This window comes from Eptesicus fuscus, chromosome 12 (genome assembly GCF_027574615.1).
Source record: "Eptesicus fuscus isolate TK198812 chromosome 12, DD_ASM_mEF_20220401, whole genome shotgun sequence".
Taxonomy (NCBI): domain Eukaryota; kingdom Metazoa; phylum Chordata; class Mammalia; order Chiroptera; family Vespertilionidae; genus Eptesicus; species Eptesicus fuscus.
In genome coordinates, this window is record NC_072484.1 from 61,656,936 (window position 1) to 61,676,400 (window position 19,465).

General features: G+C 42.2%; 1 protein-coding gene and 1 long non-coding RNA gene across 4 annotated transcripts in view; one reads left to right on the top strand and one right to left on the bottom strand.

The window, feature by feature from the left end:
- RAB31 (RAB31, member RAS oncogene family) overlaps nucleotides 1-19,465 on the top strand; it is a 119,726-nt gene that overhangs the window by 88,870 nt on the left and 11,391 nt on the right. Inside the window, exons 6-7 of one of the 2 annotated variants that reach the window (XR_008557594.1) lie at nucleotides 14,095-14,204; nucleotides 16,434-16,584. Coding sequence is in view for 1 of the 2 variants with exons in the window: in XM_008159802.3 (XP_008158024.1) it covers nucleotides 14,095-14,204 (110 nt within the window). In the remaining variant the exon portion in view is untranslated. The remainder of the gene's footprint in view (nucleotides 1-14,094; nucleotides 14,205-16,433; nucleotides 16,585-19,465) is intronic. The other variant, XM_008159802.3, reaches the window with a different exon arrangement.
- The window catches only part of LOC129150849 (uncharacterized), a 49,990-nt gene that overhangs the window by 6,874 nt on the left and 23,651 nt on the right, over nucleotides 1-19,465 (bottom strand). The gene's annotated exons all lie outside the window — the stretch shown is intronic.

Sequence of the window (19,465 nt, forward strand, 5' to 3'; positions counted from 1 at the left end):
GATATTTGAGTCACAGCATTGTCTTTTCCTGAGTCTATTGTGGCCTCAGGTGCCTTCTTAACACAATGAATGCTCCATGTAGTCACCACCAGTTAAACAGAGGAAACCTATTTGCCAACCTCCAGGTAGGCTGCGGGAGCATTCTGAATTCTTGAGCAAGTAAGGATTCATGCAATTTCCTGTGTTATCTAGAGCTAGAAACTTGGGTGGAAGTTGGGCTTGGCAGCCTAAGTTCTCCATCTACAGCTTCCTGAAATACACACCAGCCAAGTGAGAAATCACCACACATCTGTTGTTTCAAATTTTGGATAAAGTTAAGGTCTTTAGCTGACTAAAAATATATTTGGAAATACATGTTTTTACTAAGAATGTATAAATTGCTTTCATTACTTAGATGTGACTCCAAAACTCATTCCAGTCTTAGTAGTAGGCCAAAAGTGGATATAGGAAGTCCTTTAAAATTATACAAATCAGAGAACTTGAGATGCTGGATAATAAAAATACAACTTATTTTAAATACTAAAAAACTAAACGCACAAAGGCCAATGAATATCAGAAGCCACCAAAAGGTCTGGAATATTATGACCAGTGTTAAAAGGCACACAGAATTTGTTCACGTGAGGTGAGGAAGCAGCGTAGAGGCTGTGCTGTTAAAATATGTGTTTTGTGCTCCAACACGGGCCGCACCTTCCGGTGTTTCTATCTTCTGATGCTGTGCAGGTGGCTGAGCCTGTATCTGCTCCCTATTGTCAAGCAGGAGGCTAAGACCTAAAGACCAAGCTCCCCCAAGAGCCAAGCAAAGGCATCTGGAATCTCTTTTTCTCAGTTTTCAAGTATTTTTAATGAAGAATCTGTAAAACATTTATGTGTACTTTAAGCCTTAAAGTACACATAAATGTTTTACAGATTTTATGAATTTTAAAGAATAAAATGAACAGCAGTGTAACTGAGTGAGCTTCCCTCCCCAGTTGTATCCTTAGCTCTTTCCCTTCATCCAGAAGTAACTATTACTCTGACTTTTGATATAATTATTTCATTTTCTTGATATTTTGCCACCCATGTTTGCATTTCTAAATGACAGATTTAGTTTGCATTTTTTAAAGTTTTTAAAAAAATGTATTTTTATTGATTTCAGAGAGGAAGAGAGAGGGAGAGAGAGATAGAAACATCAATGATGAGAGAGAATCATTGATCGGCTACCTCCTGCACACCCCACACTGGGATCGAGCCCATATCCCAGGCATATGCCCTTTACTGGAATGGAAACCGGGACCCTTGAGTCCACAGCCCAAAGCTCTGTCCCCTGAACCAAACTGGCAAGGGGTTGTTTTTGTACTTTATATAAATGGAATAACCCTGTATGTATTATATGATGAATGTTGCTTGCGCTCAATATACCTGGGAAATTCATCCCATTGACAGCTGTATTTTGTACATTTTCATGGCTGTATACTGTTCTGTTTTATGAATGTAATGCAATTTACCTGCCCATCTTACCGTTGATGGATATTTGAGTTATTTCTGGTTTGGTGCTATTACGAACATTGCGTCCTGAACTTTGTTGTACAGTTCATAGTGTCACGTGTATATGAGTTTAATTGCTGAGTCACAGGGTGTGCAGATGCTCAGTTTTACTCGGTAATGTCAGTGTTTTCCAAAGTGAATACCAGTGCATCATGAGACTTCCTGTTTCATTAAGTCTTAATACTGTAAGATGTTAAGGTGTGGAGTGATGTCTGATAGTAATTTCAGTTTGCACTTTCCCAGTTACCAATAAGATGCACTGGGTGCATCTTTTTATATCTTTATTGGCCTATCAAGCAAGTTCACTTTTATGTGAAGAGCCTATTTAAGTCTTTGTCACTTTTTCTATTGGGTCATTTACCTTAATCTTGTTGATTCATACAATTTTTTTTATGTAAATATCAAATTTCTTTTAATAAAAAATGCACAATAAGTCCATATAAGCAATATATACAAGTCAATTCTTCATTTTACTATTTGAAATATTCTCAGAACTGAAATATTGAGATAGATATCATAATTCTTAGATACAAATTGAAAAAAATGCTCATCAGCCTGTTTAATTTTCTAGGAAAAATTTCGATTCATACAATTTAAATACACACACACACACACACATATACATACATACATGTTATATACATATATATTTGATGCTATATATGTATGTGTTGAAATATCTTCTTCAAGTTTATGTCTCATCTTTTCACTTTCTTTATGTTGTCTTTTTATCATCAGAAATCTTTAATTTCTATGTAATAGTATGCATTAATTTTTTCCTTTATGCTTTTTTGGGGGTGGGTGGGAGGAGGAGGAATGGTGAGTCTTATTTAAAGAAATCTTTCCACACTTCCAAGGTAATGAAGACATTTCCCTATTTTGATGATCTTTAAAACATGTTGTAGTTTTATTTTCCTGTCTATCTTTAAATCACTTGGAAATTGATTTTATATATGCTGTGTAATTTTCCCTATATAGCTATCCAGTTGTCAGCATTCTGTAAGCCATTCTCTCCCCCCCACTGATGTGCAGTATCGTCTCTCTTATATAGCATGCACCCCATGTGCACAGGCCCGTTTCTAGAGCTCTCTATTCTGTTCTGTTGGCCTTCTTACCCATCCTTATGCCAATATTACACTGACTTAATTAACTATTACAGCTTTATTATAAGTTGATAAATGTCCTGGACTGTGATCTCATCTTCAGTCTTTTTAAGCAATATTTGTTGGCCCCAGAGAAGTTTCATGACAGCATATAGTGTTGATGTGGATGTGTGTGCTATAGTCTGGTGGATATTAGGGAGTGTTCACATCTATATGTGGTGAGGTATGTGTGTTATTTTTATGGTTTGTTTGTTTGTTTATTTTTAATCCTCACTTGAAGACATACTTACTGATTTTAGAGAGGGGGGAGGGAGGGAGAGAGGGAGAAAGGAGAGGAAAAGAGAGAGAGAGAGGGAGAGAGAGAAACATCAATTGGAGAGAGAAACATCGATTGGTTGCCTCCCATATGTGCCTCAACCAGGGATTGAACCCATAACTTGGGTATGTGTCCTCACCAGGAATCAAACCTGCAACATTTCGGTGTAAGGGGCGACACTGCAATCAACTTAGCCACACCGACCAGGGCTATGGTTTATATTTTAAAACAGTTAAATAAACTTATTTTAGAATAGTTTCATATTTGCAGAAAAGTTGCAAAGATAGTACAGAGAGCTCCCATATAGCCCACATTTAGTTTCTCTTATTGCTAACATCTTACATTATTATGTTAATTTTGTCACTATTAAGGAACTTTTTTATTAACTAAAGTCCATACTTTATTCAGATTTCATTGGTTTCCCCCTAATACCCTTTTTGTTATTGTTGTTGCTGTTGTTCTATGATCCCATCCAGAATATAATATTTAATTGTCCTGTCTTTAGGCTCCTCTCGGCTATGACAGTTTCTCAGACTTCCTTTATTTTGACAGTTTTAAGGAGTACTAGTCAGATACTTTGGAGACTCTTTCTCAGTTAAGGTTGTTCTGATATGTTTCTCATGATTAGACTGGGGTTATGTGTTTTTGGGAGGAAGATCACAGAGGTAGAGTACTATTTTATTACTTTATCATATCATATTTAAACATATCAAGGGTTCATGTTATCAACACACCTAATCACTGATGGTATTGACCTTGACCACCTGTTTGAGGTAGTGGTTGTCAGGTTTCTGCACTGTAGTTACCTCTCACTTCCTTTCCTTACTATATTCCTTGGAAGGAAGTCTCTTGCTCAGCCCCCACTCATCTCCTTGAAGGAGGAGTATCTAAATAAATTATTTGGAATTCTTCTGCAGGTGAAATTTGTCTCTTCTCCCCTTTACTTATTTAATCATAATCATGTGTGTGTGTGTGTGTGTGTGTGTGTGTGTGTGTGTGTGTATATATATATATAGAGAGGTAATATGCAAATTAGGCTGGGATGCTGTAATAGTCATGACTGATCAGGAGGAGGCTGCATGTGCAGGTGAGGCCCAGAGTGGAGACGGAGACAGAGACGGGGAGAGGGAGGGGGCCTGCCCGAGCTACCGTGCTGCCATGCCGGCTCGGGCAGCCACAGAGCAGACACAGGCAGGGGGGCAGGGGGTGCCTGGGGCAGAAGTCAGGCCCAGGTCCTGGCCACCCACAGCGTCAGTCAGGCCTGACTTCCACGGCAGCCTGAGAAGTAGGCAGAGGACAGACCACTGAGGGTCTTATATACAATAGCAGGGAGCTTAAAGTGAAGAATGTCAAGCATGGGAGCATCCTGGTCTTGCTTTCATTTTAAGTGAACCATTCTGGTGGCTGTGGCAAGGATCAATTTAGACAGCTGCAGTGTTTTTGGGCCCAAGAAAAAGAGAGACTGGTGTTGGGAACTAGGACTAGACAGAGGCAGTGGATCAGAGACATATTTATGAGGAAACCTGACGGAACTATTTGGCTGATTACACAGGGATGAAAGCAAATGGTATTAGCCCAGGTTTTCCAGTTTGGGCAACTTTGTTGAATGGGTGATTCTAATAATTGGGAGAAGGTATCGAGGAAAAGGAACAGTGTAAGGGAACTTGCTTAGTTCAGCAATAGCCAAACAATTAGGACAGAAGACAGACTTAGTGCTCTTTCTTTGCTGCAACGTTTGTTTTTCTTCCTTCAGCCACCATCATGTAAGGCTAATGTGCCATCTTTTCTCCTAATCTAGGATATTATCTATCTACTACACTTCCCTATCACCTAAATTAGCTTTCCTGCATGATCCCTTAAAAATACTTATCGAAGTCATTCAATGCTCTGTGAGTATGGAGACTTTCAAGATTTGGAAACATTATGAGCCTATATAGATTGATAAAGAGATATTGGGTGCTCAATTTTTAACAGTAAATATCAGATACTGAATGTGGTCATACCAGAGGCATAATTTTAATGAGCCAATGTCTCTACTGAAGTGTCACACTTCAAAAGAGATCCTCTCAAATAATACAATGCATAACACTCATCTGGGTTGCCTGTTAAAATGTAGGACCACACTTTGAAAAACACTGCTTCTAGAGCTCATTTTGGTGGGTAAATCTCCCTCCAAGTAAAGCAATCCTATATAATAAAAGTGTAATATGCAAATCGACCGAACGGCAGAACAACAGGTCAGTGGGGGGGCAGGGCCGGCGAGCAGGTGTCACCAGGCCAGCCAAGGCACATGCCAGCGGGCAGAGGAAGGGGACGGCGATGGGGTGTGGGGGGGGGGGGCGGGCAGCATCAACCAGCAGCGGCAGGGCGATGGGGGCTGACACCATCCCCTGATCGCCCACCTGGTCACCTCCCGCAGAGGGAGGCCATAGGTGGCAGCAGTGGCAGGGCAATTTGGGGCAGGGCCGCCCAGCACCATCCCCAGGTAGGCCTGCTGGGGTTGCCTCCTGCAGAGGGAGGCCACCAGTGGCCATGGCGCAATTGAGGGCAGGGCCAGCTGCTCGCTGCCCATCCTAGTTGGCCTGCTGGTCACCACCACAGAGGGAGGCCAGACTGCAGCTTAGGCCCGCTCCCCGCTGCACTAAGCCGTCAGTAGAACATCCCCTGAGGGCTCCCAGACTATGAGATGGGGCAGGCTGGGCCGAGGGACCCCCCCCCCCCGTCGTGCATGAATTTCGTGCACTGGGCCTCTATTTATAAAAGTACAGACTCATTTGTATGCATGAATATGGGCCTAATCAATGGACATGAACACCAGGGGGGTGAGGGCATGAATTGGGGGGGGGGGGAATTGGGGGATTAATGGAGGGATGAGGACACATATGTAATACCTTAATCAATAACGAAATTTTAAAAAAAGTACAGACTCATTTATTTTATACTTTGGTTTTTAATGCAATGCTGTGTTATTTAAATTGTTGCAGCTTTGGCTACTGGGAACTCTTTCTGTTGGCTCCTGTGTCCCTAGCCTATGCCTATCACTTTGGTTTTTGAGCACTTCCTTACTTTTTGGTACATTATTTTCCAGGCTCACCTTGTATATTTGAGGGTACAGCCCTAGAATCAGCCATGTCTCCAAGCAGCCTAGTTCCTTTCATTGGAGAATGGTATTTAGAAACTAAGATCTGCGCTGGGTGTGCTTGTTGCTACTGGGGTGTCATTGGGCATAGACCCTTTACGTGAACAGAGGTAGAGAATATATGCGTGTAGGCTAACCTGAGTATGCACACGTACCTGTAATTATTTCTATGTCTATCCATCTGTATCTAGATTAAGGTAAACATAAATTCATATTGATAACTCTGATTCTAATCCAGAGCCACATGACTCATTCTAACCTTCTTTAGTGTGTGTGGGAGGGATGTTTTAAAAAGTCATCAACTAATGTCTGACTAAGCTGAATGGTAAGCTTTTGTTCCTGGAGATTTCTTATAGATAAACAGTAATCTTTTCCCTTTGACTTTATATGCTGCCCAAATTTCAGAGTTTCAAAATGTAACTTCTGTTAAGAATTATGGCTGTCTCAGTGATTACTTTCAAATGGCACCGTGTTCACTATAATTATATGCTGTTCACTTAGGCAGTGGACTGAAAACAAGTTAATAAATCATTGCCATCGATGCTTACTGAATCGAATCCTTGCTGTGTTCCAGACACCATTGTAAGTAGTGTATGTTAACCTTCACAATCCTATGAACGAGTTACAGTTATTCTCCCATCTTATCAATAGGGAAACTGAGGCACAGAGATTAGGGAGCTTGTCCCAGGTTTTGTAGCTAAGAGGATGTAGGGGCCCAGTTTTAAACCTGGGTAATCTGTTCTAGAGCTCATGTTCTTGACCATCGTGCTATATTGTATCTCATAAGAAGTGTGAACAGGATCCAGGAAGGAGAATAATTTCTGAATGACTGAGAGAAAATGACAGCTGATTTGATTCTGCTCAGAGAATTTGGAGCTAGTGGATTCTTTCCAATGGTTCTCTCGGGCCTCTTCAGGACTAGCCCAAACTTCTGTCTGGAGAAGGATTATTGAGAGGCCAAGGAATGGCCAGGGCCCCTAGAGAACCTGTGCTTTCTGTTCGGCCCTCATTCGATTTAAATTCTGACACTCTATGAGAAACAATCCATTTCAGTCTGTGGTAAGAACCTGACACTGCTTGTTAGAACTTGACACCAGGAACTTGGCCCCAGGTGAATAGCAGTTATGGACACACGTTAATATGCAGGCAAGGCCCCATGGGAACAGGAATTCTTCCCAGGGTACACATACCAGGTGCTTTGATCACTGTAAAAGGTTATTGCACCATCAGATATTAATTGTGAAGGTGGCAATTCTTTGTTGTGTTTTTCTTTTTTTAAAAAGATCATTTTAGTGTTAGCTTCACCTTACAAGTAAGCCAACCCAATTATCTAAAAAAAAAACAACCCACCACACTGGGATTTTAAAGAGATTTTGCTGCTTTAATTATTGCTAAAGTGGTTGCCTCATCTGTGTGTTGCATGAATATCTTGGATATTTAGACAAAATATGAGCTAATGGGAGCACAGCAGTCCCTGGTTATTCATTTCAGTGGCTAAGACAGGAGGGAGTGGGGAAGACAGAGGCTGCTTCATGGCACACACAGCTTCTGCATACAGCCTGCAGCTTTCCTCTGCTGGATTTTGATGGAATGTTTTGAATGGTTTCCATTGCTTTTGGCTAGAATAGCTTAAACATGTGGGATGGTTTTGACAAAAAAATAATTCCACCAGACATTTAGCAGCTGTCTCCTGCTCACTGTTGGCTTGCTACTTACTCATGGCTTAGTTGGTTGTTTAAGCTTGACCTTGGCAAGGGGCTGTGGCTGGAGCAGAGAGTAAAAATCCAGGGCAAACATTTTTAAATGAATTGTTCTATTCCAGAAGTCTGGAAGAATACAAAATGCTTTGTTATTGTTGTTATGTGTTTAAAAATACAACACACACAACTAGAACCTACCTGAACCACCAAATATTTTGTTTGGGAAGAACTTGTGAGAGCATTATTATTTTATCACTTATAAAATCGTGTCTGAGAAATGTACAGTCATGCTTTAACAACAAGGATATGTTCTGAGAAATGGTGTCATTAGGCAATTTCATCCTTGTGTGAACACCATACAGGGCACTTATATAAACCTAGATGGTATAGCCTACTGCATATCTAGAATATATGGTACAACCTGTTGATCCTAGGCTACAAACCTATGTAGCATGTTACTGTACTGAATACTATAATCATAACACAATTTAATAATTTAATAAATCACTTAGGTGTAATTAGCTGGCCATAGGGGAAAATAGTTTTAAAATGAACAAGAATTTAAATATAAAATAACAAATTCATAAAAGTTAGAGAAAGGAGGTGAACTTTAAAAACAATCTTGAAAATTGTAATGAACTTTAATCATGATATAGAACTCAGAAGTTAGAGAGGAAAATAATCACTAAGTCTGACTTATACTTTTGTGTGGCAAAAATGCCACAAACAAGATTAAACACAAATGATAAGCTGAGAGAAATGTGGACACTACATTACAAAGGGCTAGGTTCTTTAATATGCAAAAAGCACTTTCAAATAAAAAAGAATTCTAACAACTCAAACCAAAGTGACAGAGAACATGCACAAGATTGTCACAGAACAAGAAATATGAAAAACTGCTCACCGTCTTTGAATAAAAGTTACTCAGAATTAGTCAGGTTTTTCATAGGGAGAAAGGACTTTAAAATATAATGCAGTTTTACTTTTGGCATGATTTATGGAAATAACTGCATTTAACAAGTTGGCTGGTATAGCCTGTGTTCCCTCATTCTTCTGTGGAATGGTAATGACTAGACTGGGAGACTTCTGGGGCCAAGTCTGAAAGACCTTCAGACTTTGAAGTAGGTGGAGCCTCCTATTTCCTTGGTTCCTATATTTGCATCATTTCCTCACTCTTTTTAGTATTCTGTAAGAAAATGGTCTCATGTCATCACCCTTGCTGATACAGCTTTGTAAAGAGACACTGATATGCCACTTAGTATGGGGCAGGTATTGTTTTGAGCACTTTATAATATCAACTTAACATTTAAAATTGTTGTAAAACATTCGTCCCATCAGGGAAAATGAGGAGCATACGACCCGAGGGAAGTGGACTTGAAGGGACTGTCTATTGAAGAAGACAATAGACTTATTCTCTGAGCAACACACTTGAACTGCCTTTCTCCCATCAGCTACTTCCTAGGTCATCCGTGGGAGATTCTGAACTATAACCCATGGCTAGAGCATACCCTTCAGCACACTTAGGCTCAGTGGAAGTCATCTGTCTCCACTGACTTTCAGAAGGAACCCAGGGAACTGAACCTTCCCAGGGAACCCCCTAGGAGGCATAGAGCATTGTTCTACCTTAGCCTGCTGGTCTGATTCTCTCCCTCACAGGTAGGGTTTCAGGAACGCCTCTTGGTGTACCTGTCCCCCTCTTTCCCTTCCATCAGTGGAGGAGGATCATGGACAATTAAACAGCCTTGGAATTAGAATGAGTCAGCTGCCATGTTGCCAGGTTCCACCCATGACCAACAAAACAAGGACCCTTATTGGTCAGAACAGCCTGTTGAAAAGTCTGGGGCCCACAGGAATGTTGTTTCCTGACCTCCCTCCCCTGCCTAGAGCCTCTGAGTGCTGTGGCCAGCTCAGGCTGTGCATCTGAGACACATGACAGGCTGATGTGTGGACCATACTGGGATATAAGCTGATTAACATCAGAGCCTGGGACTAGCAGGAGACTCCCCCTTTTATGTTGCTTGCACCCGTAGGCCTCCCTCCTGGCCCATTTGGAAGGGTGGGTGAGCCTCTGCCTTCAGGACTTTTTCAGTTGACATTCTCAACACTCCCCACGCTTTCCCGTAAGTCCACATGGAGACCTTCCTCTACCCGAATCCTCCTCTCTGCTGAAGGTAATTTGGGGGTGATTTTGTCATTCAGTCAGTTAGCAAATACTCATTGATTGCCTCCTAGGTGCCATGCAGTGTTATGATCCCGGCACCCTCAAACAAAAACCATGGTCCTGATATCCAGAAATCCACAGCCTATTTTTGAGCCACACAACCTCACGAGGATGATAGTATTGTGCTTGCATATGCACAGGTGTTAAGGGCAAGGGGGAAGAGCATTTTCTCTGGAGGGAAGGAATGCTGGCCTGAGCTCTCCAGGAGGCCACAGTGGAAGAGTTCCAAGAGAATGGGGAGGGGTGGACGGGGGAAGAGCAGGTGCATGGCCCAGAAACAGACACAAGCACAGTAAGTTCCCAGAATGACCACTTGCTTGGAATGGTTGTAACGTCGGGTGTGAACGGGGCGGGGGGGGGGGGGGGGGGGGCTGGGGGCGGGGATGAGACATGAAGCCTTGTTCTGCTACACGTTGGGTTTTATTCTGAGGCAATCAGTATATAGAAGAAATTCACATGAATACTTGGTAGATTTGCAGTTTTGAAAGATTCCCATGATGGGCATGTGGGTAGTGAATTGTAGGAGGCTGGAGGGCCAGTTAGAGAAGCATGTTTAGTTTTTGTTGTGGGGAGACAGCATACGTGTTATGGCCAGAAACTGAGTTGACTTTGCCAGCAATTTGTTTAGCACACGTTTGCTGTGGGAATTATAATAATTCCACAGGCCAGTAGCATATAGGATAATATCTTTTAATAAGCCAAATAAATAACGTACTCCAAACAAATGACACATTAATCAGACCATTGTTCTAGGCAAGTGGGGGTTGGGGGTGGGAGGTGGAGTATGAAGGAATAAAGTCCAGGGAGGCACTTGGGAGAGTCGGTGACCAACTGACTAATTTCCACATTTCCAGCGGCCAGCGCAGAGTAAACGTCTCCAGTTGCTAGAGCGTTTTGCTAGGGAATGAAGATACCAGTGTTGATCTCTTTCCCAGGGTCGCAGCCTGTCACCACTGGCTAGGAGGAGTGCCTCCCCAAGACAGGAGGGAAGGCCCCTCTCAAATAGTCCATGCAGACTCTCCGTATTTGTAGTCTAAATGTCCCCTTGGCCCGTAGTTGCTTCTCCACATGTTCTCATTGATAAGAAGGGGCCCCTCGGCAGCTGGTTGCTTATCAGTGACAACAGATGTAGAATGATGACATCCTGGCAGGACTTACTTTATTCTTATATCAAATAACTTTTGGGGGAGTCATAAACAAGTGGATTAAAAGAACTTCATTTAAGTCATAAGCAAGTGGATGTGAAATCATCTTCGCCCAGTACAACAAGGCAACTGCAGAAATCCGAGTCCCAAATGAAGGCCCGAACTCAGGCAGAGGCGGGGACAATAGAGGGGAGGCTGCCACAGAGGTTAAGCTTCATTACTCAGCGTTGGGGGATGAGAGAGGGGAAGCACGTGGGCACCTCCATGATTTCTTACTTGGTAAGTGGGAGGTTTACGGAAGGAGTGGCCTATCTGCGGGTGAAAGGCAGTTATCAGGCTGTGACAAGTGACTATTGTGAAGCGCATCTGCTGTTCAAGTAGCGATGACAAGCTAGCTCAACAGGGAGATAACGTCTAGATACAGAGGGGAAAGGGTGGTGTCTCCAGCCCTCTGAGCCTGTTACCACAGGCCGTGCAGAGGTAGGAGTCCATAAAGTGCTCTACTGCAGTGTCCACTGCTGAGACAGTCACCCCTCCCCTATCCTGACCGGATTGATTCCCATCACTCAGCTCGTGTTTTTTTTTTTTAATTGTTCACACTATCACAGATGTCCCCCATTTTTCTCCCCTTGCCCAGCACCCCTGCCCCTACCTTCACTACACTGTTGCCTGTGTCCATGGGCTATACATATATATTCTTTAGCTAATTCCTTCCCCTTCTTTTATCCAGTCTTCATCATCCCCTTCCTTCTGACCTCTGTCAGTCTGTTCCATGTATCCATGCCTCTGGTTCTGTTTTGTTCGTCAGTTTATTTTGTTCATTAGATTCCTCGTATTAGTGAGATCATATGGTATTTATCTTTCTCTGCCTGACTTATTTTGCTTAGCATAATGCCCTCCAGGTACATCCATGCTGTTGCAAAGGGTAGGAGTTCCTTCTTTTTTTTACCACAGCGTAGTATTCAATGTGTAAATGTACCACAGTTTTTTATCCACTCATCTAATGATGGGCACTTGGGCTATTTCCATAGCTTGGCAATTGTAAATAACACGGCAGTGAACATAGGGGCGCATATATTCTGATTGGTGTGTCGGGATTCTTAGGATATATTTCCAGAAGTGGGATCACTGGGTCAAATGGCAGTTCCATTTTTAATTTTTTGAGGAAACTCCACACTGTTTTCTAAAGTGGCTGCACCCATTTGCATTCCCACCAGCAGTGCACTGGTTTTCCCTTTTCTCCACATCCTCATCAGCACTTGTTGTCTGTTGATTTATTGATGGCAGCCATTCTGGAAGGTGTGAGGTGATGGGGCTTGTCTGTGGTAAGAAGGATTATGAAGTACAGATTCCAGCTGGCCTGGCTTAGGAGGCCTCTCTCCTCTGGTGAGGAATCCCAGGACAGCCGTCTTGGTTAATACGTTGGCTCTGGTTAGGCCCTTTTCCAACAAGTACCTGAAAAGTTCTCTCATCCGATTTGGGGTCATAAAGAATTTAAATGCCAAGGTAGAATTTTCCCAATAGCTTTATAAACGAGTAGTAGCCATTCATGAGGAAATTGGAGAGGGTGGAAGAAAGGGAAGGGGACAGGAAGATGGGGAAGGTCCCTTCACTGCCCCCTCCCAGTTTTTATTTTCCGTCCTCTCTTCCTTGTTCTTCTCCTGTCGCCCTCCCAGGCCAGCATTGTATTCTCTCTTGCCTACAGCATTAGAGGAGCTTCCGGATTCTCCTCCTCGCTGCCCCACTCTAGTCCATTTGTGCGTTGTGTTTTCCTAGATATGGAGGTTCCTAGTGGACCCTGTCACAGTTCTGCACTGGCCACTGCGTGCTTTCCTGCCCATCTGCCACAGTCCCTGCCGGACTCTCTCTCAGACACCATGCCATTCATTTGTAAATCCACTGTTGCACCCAAGGCAGGGTTGGGTGCAGATCGACTTTTAATAGTCTCTGGGGCTGAGGGTGCTCCTCACCGTGGGCCTTTGTCAGGCTGTTGCATCACAGTTCTCACCTGTGTTCTCCCTGCCCTGCATGGCCGCAGTTCAGGGGACCTCCTCCAACTCATCTCCTTCAGCTCCACTGATCAAAATGCATCACTTGCTACCCCTCTACGGCTTATCTTAATATTGCAGATGTTACAATGTTGTGGAATAGAGTGACTGTGGATGTGTTTGCCTTTGCTCGCGAATGTAGATTCCAGAAGGCAAGGACTGGTGTTTTCTCTAGCCCCTACAAGAAGGACTGGCATACCATAACTGCTCAATTAATATTTGTTGGATAAATAAATAAACTTCTAGAGAATCGGAACTGTGACTTTTTAATCTTTGGATTCACCATAGTGTCTTTACATAAAAAGTAGATCAATAAATGCCTTTTTAGATTGTTCATTTAAATAGAGTTCATGTCCTAAAACCTTTGCAGGAACAGCCGTTTAAAGGTCAGAGTTCAAATGTGCCATACTGCATCATAGCTATTGTAGCTATAGCATGTTCATTTCCAAACTTTCAAATCATGCCACGTATTTTGTCTGATTTGTGAAAAATGATATAATGGAGTCTTATAGAAACATGCACACACAAGGGTGCACACACACTTAAAAAAATACTGAGTCATTACTATGGGGGAAAATGTTTGAAATCAACCCTACTTCGGAAAGTTGGAATGTGTACATAACGATTTTTCCCACTGTTCTAGAATTCTTTACTTCTGTGGGACTGGACAATATGTTATATATGCACATCTTGTCTCTATAGATGCCAGAGGCCAGGTTTTAAACTTTAAAAAGTCTCATTCATACTAGGTTTTCAACACTTGCTTGAGCGATGGAGTTGATATCCTCTAGGAAAGTAACGGAGCTGTTTCCACATGAGCTTTTTGTTTGGCCTACTGGGGTTATTTATATTTTACAAATGAGCATTCATTTCTGTCTGGGTTTCACCTCTTTTCCAGGGAGGTTCCCTTGAAGGATGCGAAGGAATATGCTGAATCCATAGGTGCCATCGTTGTTGAAACAAGTGCAAAAAATGCTATCAATATTGAAGAACTCTTTCAAGGAATCAGTAAGTACCTGAAATCATGTTTTTAGCTTAGCTCACAGTTTTTATGCCTCTGATAGTCAAAGGATGAAATCACAGAGCTCTCAAGTAGAGCTATTCCTCTGTGTGAATTTGATGATGTGGATATAAAACCTACAAGCATGCACTTGTCAATACTGACCTGTATTGTGTCTCCCAAACCCAAATTTCCAAAATTCCGTTCTTTAACCTGGTAATTCTATGTTTTATGAATCAAAAGGAAGTAACTCTGTTGCAGAATAAAATTTATTTTTATTTAAAAATTATGTATTCTACAGCATTTTATGTGTGAGGGTGGAAAATCTAATTTGCCTTCTACCAACTTAAGTTCTGGCTGAAATAATGAAATTGACATGAGACTGATTAATAAGAGAAAATGACCAAATTTCTTATGTATGTACATATGGGGGCTTTATAAGAATCCCCCCCCCCCCCCAGGACAGAACTGGCAGTTGAGGCTTATATGTTATTTTGAGCTAAGGAGAAGCGGGGTAGGCGGGTTGTAGCTTGGGAATTCAAAGGGGAGGAAGACAATCCACATGGAGATGGAAAAGCAAATGTTTGGTAAACAGATGTTTGCTGGGCCATCTTTACAGTGGGACACAGAGACCGATCGAATGGGCCTTGCTGCATTCCTCCCTGTCTGTCACACTAGCTCATAGTAAACCGCTGTAGTTATCCGTAATGCTAGCTCCCTTCCTGGAGCAGGCCCTCTATCTAAATTCTTTTAGGCAGTTAGGAGGCAGGCCAAAGGTTTTTCCTTAGTCTTTCTTTTCTTAAGAATATTAGTGAGATCATACGGTATTTATCTTTGGCTTAAAATAACCAATATCTCAAAAGGCATGTTTTTGGCTGGCAAACTGCTTTCCCTCATATATCAGTATGTTGAGGGGAGGAGAAATAAAATAGATATTGAAGAGGTATAGAAAACTGAAGTCACCCATTAAACGGAATGACTCTAGGCAAGCGAAACAAAAGAACCTTTTGTACTTTCTTTTGCTTGTTGATCGCCAACAAAAATAGTCTCTCCCTCCCACGTGACCTGAAATTGGGAATTGGATGGAGAGTCTATTTGTAAATATTTTCCTCATTTCTGATCAGCTAAGTCATGGAAGGTGATGGCTCCCTTCTTCTCTCCAGTTCTGGGTAATGTTATGTTTCCCTTTCTTTATGCTGCTTCCCCATCAATGACCTCTACCTGAGAGCTGTTTCCCAGCTGGCGGGCCAGGCTTTCACCTTTACAACTTCTCTGATAAAGACGTTTCGTTCCGGGTCCCCTCAGAGAGCTACTTGCTGGCAGCGATCTTGGGAAACTGTGTCCTGAGATACCTTCGAGCATAATTGGGGACTTGAAAGAGGTGTAAGTGTTTGTTGAGGTTCTGAAACTCTAAGTCTTTGGGTCACCTTAGGAAAAGTTGAACTCCTGAACAGTTGGCAGTTGTTCTCAAGTATCTTGGCTCCAGACAGTTCCAGAAGGGAATTCCAGAAGGGAAACTGATAGTTGGATCTCTCTGAGGTCATCGTTGGCGGTGCTCTCAAAGTCAGAGGGACCGTTGCTTCCCAGAACAGATTTGATTTCCTTTTAACTGGTTTTGGTTCATTACTTCAGCCTCTGAGAACCCACCGCAGGGAATATTTTGTTTGTTTCTTTTGGCTTGATGGAGAATTCGCTGGAGATGAGGAACCCTGACTGGGTTACTTGCTCGATACAGAAACACACAGAAGAATGCATCCCCGTCCTTCTTGTTCTCTGGGTCTACACCACCTTTCCTTCCTGTCTCCTTCAGGGGGATTCATTGTCTTGCTGTTATTTCACACTCTCAACAGAATCGTGTTCTCCTAGTTGGTCTACCTGAGTGGCTGAACTCTGGAGTGCTAGGGCTGTCATTTTATGTCGGAAACCCCATATTCCCAGGCTCCTGCTCCTTCCCGAAAATGGGCCATGGGTGCAGTGCTCCGTGGTGAAGAAACTGCTCAGCTGCCCTCCACAGCTGGGTAACTCTGGGTGACATCTGACAGGGTTTGGTTTGAACTTATTCCATTAACCTCATATTTCCTGAGGTCAAACTCATTCTTTTTCTGGTGGCATTTGGCCTTTCTGGTAGGTTAGGCTAATTGTGCAGCTATTAAATAGTTTGTTTTTATTAATGCTTTTCATTAACGAAGCCAGGTAGCTCCTGATGACCGTGACTTCCACCCCTTTCCTTTGTGCAGCTCCTTGTATTTTCTAGAGCTCTCGCCTGCTTTAGCCCCTAGAAGGCAGACTGTGCAGATGGCAGTGCTCAGCGAGAGAAGCGCGGCACTCCGTATACCTCAAATGCAGCTGGAGATTTCTCCGCGAGCTAGGAGACTTTCCGAGGTCTATGTAAGTCATTATTAAAAATCCCAAATGAAATAAGGACCTCAAAGAGTAAAATAAACCTAAGCAGCAAGGATCGATATCTTAATTTAAAAGGTATTTCTTTGTATGGTCCAGCCAGTATAAATGCCTTCATGTATATGAGGTCTTATGGCTCAAAGGGATGGGGACTTGGACTAAGGAATTCCTGAGATCCTACTGGTCTATTCATTTAATAGAAAACAAGCTTTATTCAAAGCACTGGGGAATTGTGGCTTCAAATAATTCCTATTGAGGCTGTAGAATACTGTATCACCTCATCTTTCATGTCAAATAAACAACTGTTTCTGTTTCATTATACTGTGATTGTAAGTGCCTTTGCAAAGAAGCCTGTAAATGCACAGCCTGCAGCAAGATCTCTCTCCAGGTATATACTGTGAGTGCTGGTGCCTTCCCAGCCTCTCTACTTCTTCAGGTGCTATAGCTAATTACAGGTTAATTTAAAACACAGTACCAAGTACACCTAAATATATGGCAGCAGACGTTTCATTTATTTTCCTTTTCCCTGTTTCTACTTGTATTACATGTGCTTCTCTCTGAGTTCAAAATAGAAAGATATATTGCTGACATCTATGCTCCCCAAAGCAATTTTCCAGAGACAAACGTGCCTGGGAGAAAAGATGCAATAAAAAACCAAGAAAGAGCAATGAGAATAAAAGCCCTTTTAAAAAAGGATGCTTGAACAGAATTAATTCATATCGACTTGAATAAAGAGATAAATATTTCTCTTTTATATTCTTAGAGTGCTCATAAACCAGAAAGGAATCAACTGTTTTCTTAACATGAGTTAATATATTTTCTAGTTGGAAATATCTGTTTTCAAAGCCTGAAACTACCCTGGAAAGGACGTAAGTGCTGCGCTGTTTTGGGTCATCTGTGCACAGTCCTGACATATCACTTCTTACTGCAAACAGTGGTTTAAATGGGAACATTATTCATCATGGTGAATAACAGGAAATGATTTAACTGTCCAAAAGTTGGGAAATCATTTTTAAAAAATCCTGGTACACTAATATAAGCTAGTGATTAAAATGATGATGTAAATCTGTATTTACCGACATAGAAAGATAAATTATTGAGTGTGAAACAAAAGTTAGAGTGGTTTGTATTACATCCTGATTTTATAAATTGTGAACCATATAGTATATAAAAGTAAATAATATATTCTTCCGGGTAAAGATGTATGCACATTAAAATGTTAACAGTGGTTGCTTTGTGGTGATGAGATTATAGGGAACTTTTAAAAAAAGACTTTATTCTGGAAAATTTTAAGCATATGTACCAGTATACTGTGTAATATAGTGAACCGTCATGTACACATAACCAGGCTGGTTTCATCACTACCTCACCTCCCCACCTCCCTGCCTGTATTATTTTGAAGGGAATCCCAGACATTTCTGTAAAAATTTTCAGTACGTAACCTTTTTTTACATAACAATAATTGCATTATCACATTGATAATAATGCTGTTATCATATTAATACTATCAAATATTCAGTGTTCAGATTTTAATGATCTCATGATTGCCATAAATGACTGCTTTGTTTGCATTTTTTATTGAAATCTAATTGCTTGAATTAAGATGCAAGTAAGTTCCATACACGGTGATTAGTTGATAGGTCTTTAAGTCTCTCTTAAGCAATAGGTTCCTTCTCCATCTTTCCCTCAAATAATTTTTTTTTTAAGAAATTAGATTAGTTGTCCTACAGAAGTTAACCTATGCATTTTGCTGAGTTCTTTTTATTGCTGAGTGGTATTTCATTAAAAATGTAAAGCAGGAATCATTGATCCATTCACCTAACATTTGGGTCATTTTTTGTTTTTTAATATTTTTATTGATTTCAGAGAGGAAGCGAGAGGGAGGGAGAGATAGAAACATCAATGATGAGAATCACTGATGGGGTGCCCCACCCTGGAGATCAAGCCCGCAACCTGGATATGTGCCCTGACCGGGAATCAAACCATGACCTGGTTCATAGGTCAATGCCAACCACTGAGCAACACCAGCTGGGTTTGGGTCGGTTGTTTTTGGGTTTTGTTTGGCAATTACAAGTAAGATTGCTATGAGCATGCATATATAAGTTTTGTGTGGGTAAATACTTACAAATGGAATGGCTGTCTTCTCTGATAGATAATGTTTAACTTTTTAAAAGACTGCCAAACTGTTTTCTAAAGTATTTTAGCATTTTACATTTCCATCCCCAGTGTGGAGCTCCAGTTGCTCCACATCCCTGCCCACACTTGGTATGGTCAGTTGATAAAACTGTAACCATTCTATTAGGAATATAATGGTATCTGCTTGTGGCTTTTAATGTATAGCTTCCTAATGACTAGTAATGTTCAATATCTTTTTATTTGCTTACTAGGGGCCCAATGCATGAATTCGTGCACCTTAAAAGGGACTGTGGGCCACGAGGCTGCTGTAGGCACAGGGGCAGGTCTCAGCCCATCCTCCCCACCCCCGGCTGGCCCTTCCTGCTGTGGCCGAGGTCCCCTGTCTGCCAGCAGCCCTGCTCCCGCCGCCTCTGCTCACACATGCTGACAGTGTGGAGCGATTGGGGCCGGCACCTTCAGCGAGTGTGAGTGGCAGCTGCTTCCCCGATTGCCCCTCAGGAGCAGGGGGAGGTGGAGAAGCCCTCAGGGGCGATGGTGGCCGGCACTGGCAGTGGGTGTGAGCGCCGGGCAGGACTGTGGTGCGCAGGAGCAAAGAATTTTCAGTAACCACCAGAGGCTTGCCCTGATGACAGTGACCGGTGCCCTGCCTTGGTCTGGCGCCCCCGCTCACCTGCTCCCCCATCCCACTGTGGCTGACCCCAGCCATGTTCTGCGCACGCCCCCTGATGGTCAG